Source organism: Arachis duranensis, chromosome 6 (genome assembly GCF_000817695.3).
Source record: "Arachis duranensis cultivar V14167 chromosome 6, aradu.V14167.gnm2.J7QH, whole genome shotgun sequence".
Taxonomy (NCBI): domain Eukaryota; kingdom Viridiplantae; phylum Streptophyta; class Magnoliopsida; order Fabales; family Fabaceae; genus Arachis; species Arachis duranensis.
The window spans coordinates 101,883,778-101,889,615 of NC_029777.3; the positions used below are offsets into that span (position 1 = coordinate 101,883,778).

At 27.9% G+C, this 5,838-nt stretch overlaps 1 protein-coding gene across 1 annotated transcript in view; it reads left to right on the top strand.

The window, feature by feature from the left end:
* The window catches only part of LOC107495153 (protein RESTRICTED TEV MOVEMENT 2-like), a 1,999-nt gene extending 727 nt beyond the window's left edge, over positions 1-1,272 (top strand). Inside the window, exon 2 of the mRNA XM_016116247.3 lies at positions 368-1,272. Coding sequence (XP_015971733.1) covers positions 368-1,188 — 821 coding nt within the window. The 3' untranslated portion in view covers positions 1,189-1,272. The remainder of the gene's footprint in view (positions 1-367) is intronic.
* The last annotated feature ends 4,566 nt before the right edge of the window (positions 1,273-5,838 follow it).

A 5,838-nucleotide genomic window follows, 5' to 3' on the forward strand; every position in this document is an offset into this window, starting at 1 on the left:
TAGAATAATATTGTATGACTAACAAATATTATTATTTTTGACTAACAATAATTTATATTTGTATTTACATACATTTAATACACAAAAAATATATAATTTACGCTTATATTTACTAAAATTTTATATACATGATACAGTTTGCATCCATAAATCAATATAATTTACACCCATATTTTTTAAAATTTATATACATAAATTAATAAATAATAATTTAATATTTATACATTAAATAATAACAAAAAATACTAAAAATTATATATTGAAGAAATTTTCATATATATATTTGGAATGATATGATTGGATGAAGAAATTAAAGCAAGTAAGCGTAACTGTATGCATGGATATGCTGATGTGTTCAAGTATGCAGGATTTGAACGACAGCATTATGGTGCAAAAGTGGAATTCGATTATTCAAGAGTAAGGGTTTTCGGTGAACAACCACTTGAAAACAATAAAATCAAGCGTTTCAATATAGTGCATCAAGTTCCACCAACTTGTGATATTAACAGGATCACAGGGAAGATTTTGGATGGCTCAATTGTTAGCATAAAAATGCCGAAGAAGGTTCCTTCGGATCCTGTTCCACAAACAACTGAAATCGAAGAAGAACCCAAGACATCGCCGGAAGCAAAACCAGGCGAAGATGATACGGAACAACAAGCCACAACTGAAAAGGAGGAACCGAAAGCATCAACTGAAGCAGAAGCAGGCAAAGATAATGACGAACCGGACGGACCTCCCCCGCAGCAAGAAAATGTTGCTGCGGAGGCAGAAGTTGACGAGGATAAAAGAGGAATTTCAGATCATGATCACGAAGAACCTAAGTCATCAACGGAACAAAACAAATTTGATGATGATAAGAAAGCGGCGGACGCGGTTGCTGCGGGTGGAGATGGAAATGTTGAAAGAGAAGGAAAGGAAGAAAGCGAAGAAGACGTTAAGAAGAGTGCGGAAGAAGAAAAGGAAAGAAGCGAAGAGAAAGTGTGTTGTATTAATGATGAGAGGATTAAATCTGAATCAGCAGCAGTAGTGGGAGGGTTGAAGGGGATGGTAACAGGATTTGTGAAGCGGTTGGAGGAAGAAGATAAGCGAAGAAGGGTGATATATATGAGTGCGGCAGTTGTGGTGGTGGCACTTGGTGTTTATGCATCCTTCAAGTTTCGCAGCTCCTCACTTCTTAGAAAGTAGCCTAAGCATTATTCATTATTATTATGCTTACGTTCTTTCTTCTAATAAGGGCTAATAATAATGATCATGTTGATTCATGAACAAGCATGTACATATATTAACTTCATAATCAACTTCAGCTTTCTACCATATGAATTGATTGACTAATGAATTAATAAGAGCAGTGTCAAAAGTACGCTAAGTTATAAGTGTACACCAAAGTTAGCCATAACTAAAAAATACATATTTAAAATAAATTAAATCACACGTATATTTATATATATAAATATTGTATAAATATATTGATAACTAATTTTAATGACTAATTTCAGTGTACAAATAACATTTTTATAAAAATAAATATGAGTAATTTAGTATAATTAAATCTGAATTTAGTTAATAATAATTGAATTAAAATCAGCCACTAATGTATTTATATATAATTATATATGTAATTTAATTTATTTTTAATATATATTTATATTTCAACATATATTTTGATAACTTATTTTTTTGGTATACATTCAGTAGAGTCTGACTGAAAATTTGGTTTTATTTTTTTTTAAAAAAAAAGAAGAAGCTAAGAGGAGGAAGGTGTGTTTACGAGTTTGGTTTTGAAGAGTTTTATTATTTAGAGAGTGAGTTTTGGAGTTTGTTGGTCATTCAACCCCTCAATTTTATGTTTTAAAATTCAGGGTTTTCATTTGATTTTAATTAAATCTATTATTTTATTTCTAATAAAATCTTCTACTACCATTTATTATTATTATTATTTATGTATTTATTTTCTTATATATAATATTTAGTAATGAATAAAATTATAAAAATTTATAGCAAACTTTTCAAATCCTTTCTTCTTAAGTTCTTATGATATAAACCCATGAATAAGAAACGGGTTTAAAAAGCTTAAGCCCTCCCTTCATTTTTCTTTCCTTCTCTTTTCAAAGCCATTCTTTATTTCGTCTCTCTTGCAGCTCATCATGAATAATACACCATATTTTTTTAATAAGTGTCTTGCCTTTGTTAATAAGGGAATAATGGTCTAATAAAGAGGTGTTTGTGTGAAAAAAATGAAAAGTAGTATGTATAATCTATTTTTAAAAGTCAACGAACTATAATTCAAATGCTATAATCTTTCCATACTCACCTAAAAAGTCGTGAATTCGAGTCTTTCTATCCTCAATAAAAAAAAATCTACCTTTATAATATGCATCTTATTAAGGATTATAAGATTACCACTAACATATATTTAGAAATGTTTCTCAAATATATTATAAATACATTCAAAAATTCAACTATTTAAATTTTTTATTTAAACATCTTAACTAATGTTTTAGAGACATTTATTTACAAGGATTTTTTTTAAAAAGTCACAGATAAATTGAGCCATAGTAAAATAACGGAAAATCATAGTCCAACAACGGTCAAAAATTAGATTTTAATCCAAGATATTATTTGAAATCAGATAATATTTTAGATCTTGACGTGAGGTCTAAATAATGTCTGGTTTTGATTTGTCTGTCGAGATGTAATTTTTTATCTTCGTCTAAATGATAGTAAAAATACTTACAAAAAATTTTAATACTTAAATTACCAAATATTTTAACAGGTTTCAATTAAATTGGATTGTTAATAATATTTGTGTATTGAGATATTTATAGAATAAAAAGATGATTTAATCATTCTTTAAAGATAATTTTAGTGACGTAAAAAATTACTCCATGTTTAAAGTGGTTATCACCTTAATAGTGATAATTGAAATAATAAAAAAAACTTTTGGTTTGCTTCCCAAATCAAATCAAATACAAATTTTGGTGACCGTATCTTAGTCAATCCGACTAATAATATTGGTCCGATTAATGTTGGCAAAACCATACGGACTGAACTTATTACTGTTAAATCTAATTGTAGATGACAGACCAAATTGAGAATTGATTATTATTGAATAGCTTCTTGCACTAGTGAACTTTTGTTCTTGAGCCCATATATGAACAGTTTTAATTTTGCATTTGAAGCTTAAAATTATTAACATCCAATGCTAAAGGAGAAACCAAAACAACATCCCAAATCTATCTAGATCTATTAAACATCCATTATATCAAATTTTGTGTTTCAGAGTGAACACATACAATTGTTGTGTGTATTTTTTAGACGAAATCTTTTGTTATGTAATAATTATCTTTATTTCTTCTTTCATTTTTTTTGTTTTTCTTAATTTTTGTATATCTATTTCAAAATATATTATATTATATACTTTAATTTTTATATTTTAACAATTAAATACGAATATTTATTTTTATCTTGCATTTTTTGTTGGAAAAATAATCTAAATGCAACTTTGTAACAGAATTTTTTTTCTATATGAATTTATATATGGTGTTTTTGTTATATATTGTCTTTTGGAGTGTTTTGTATAAAAGTAAAATTACAAAGCGTCAGATTCAATCCGTACCCTGCATATTGCAGATTCAGCAGAGAGATAAGTACCTAAGACTCGCCACGTGTTGCACCCCGGGACAACACATACCCTGCGTGTTGAAAGCCTCGCAGTCTGCTCCATAGCCATGTGTCGAGTCCTCGTAACACGCACCCTACATGTTGGTGATTCCCAGAATTACTTCCCATGCAAGCCTCGATCACCACGTGTCGCACAACAGGCCGGACAACACGCATCCTCCTTGTTGATCTCGGTCTCTATACAGCGGACAGGCATCCTCTCTGAGAACCGCAGCATGCAACGGTCTCCATACTGGTGCCTTTAAAGAGAGGAGGGAAGGGAGCTTCATTCTCCATGCGTGAAAGTAAGAGTGAGAGTGAGGGTTAAGAGTATACGTGAGAGTGAGTAGTGTGGAGGAAGAGGCTCTAGCCTAATTGAAGAAGATAAGTGTTAGTGAGAGTGAATAGTGTGTTTAGTAACTATGGTTCGTAATTATACTGATGTAACAGAATTCGTTATTAATTATTTGGGACAGTCTAATATGATAAGTTTAATATCTTTGTTAATTTAATCTTTAGTATTTAAAATGTATTGTCTTTAATTTAGTGTGATTATTTTAGTTGATATTATTATGAGTAATAAGTTAAATAATTTTAGAGAAAATGCCACCCTCCTTTTTTGCGAGATGCTAAAATGTTACTCCCCTCCCCTCTATTTTATAAATGTACATTTTCCTTCCTTCTAACTTTTAAAAAACTTCCTCTTTAATTCATTTTAAATCTTTTGTGTTAATAATATTAACTTTATCCATTTTTTATGAAAAAATAAATAAATTATTTTTTGAAAAAATATCCATTAACAAAAATTTTATTTTTTATCATTAAATTTTGCTTACCAAAATATCCTTTAATAAATTATTCTTTTATTAATTAAATTGTATTTTTAACGAAATATTTTCAAAAAAATTAATAATTAAATTATTTTTTTCTAAGATACCTATTTTTCAATAATTTTTTAATTATTAAATTGTGATTTTACTAAAATTTTTGTTAACAATTATTTTTATATTTACTATTAATTTTTTTATATTAATATATATTATTTTAACATTAAATAAAAAATCTTACCACTGAAATTTAATAATAAAAAATAAAATTTTTGCTAATGAATATTTTTTTAAAAAATAATTTTTTTCTTGAAAAATGGATAAGGTTAACATTAGTTAACACAAAAAGTTTAAAATGGATTAAAAATGAGGTTTTTTAAAAGTTAGAAGGGAGGAAAATGTACATTTATAAAATAGAGGGGAGGGAAGTGTCATTTTAGCATTTCACAGGGGAGGGGAGTGGAATTTTCTCATAATTTTAATTACTTCCGTTATGATATTTTTATTAGTAGTAAGTTAAATAATTTTCTGTGATAATAACAATTTTAAAAGTTTTAATTACTTCCGTTTGTATATTATTATTAGTAGTAAGTTAAATAATTTTCTATGATATTATTATTAGAAATAAGTTAAATACTTTTAGTTATTTTTGTTATGATATTTTTATTTCTTTTTATGTTAAAAAATATTTTTCTTGAACTTAGTTAGTAAGTAACATAATTTACAATGTAATTGTAAAAATTAATAAATGATATAAATGGAAATGAATTTTTTCGAATTTTTGTAATTTTGTGTTATTTTATTTTATGTTATAATACTTATATTTTGTATTAGTTGCTAGTTATTAATATTAATAAATATAGAAAATAAAAATGTAATTTTTAGAGTTTTATATAACTATTTTTAATTTTTGTTTTAAATTTTTGTAATTTATATTATATTTTTTTAAAATAATTTTGAATTTAAATTTTGGATGATTATGAAATTATTTTCTATTTTCTGTACCAGGCTAACAGAAATCTTTTGTCTCGTAAGCTTGATCTGCTGGAACAGTGGCACTCGGCGGTTGACCAGGCTTTACGAACAACGAGATTCTACCATGTATCAAGAGTGGGACAAATCAGAGAGCATTCCGCCTTACTATCTGCTCTTATGGAAAGGTGGAGTCTAGAGACTCATTCCTTCGTATTGTCAGCTGGTGAGGTTATAGTAACACTAGAGGACGTGTTACACATATATTTGGCCTACCAATTGATGGAGAGGTTGTGACTAGTTGGACCGATAGCAGTCAGGACTTCTTGGTCAACCAAAGCATGGCAATTTTTGATAGCAAACCCGTCGTGAGTAG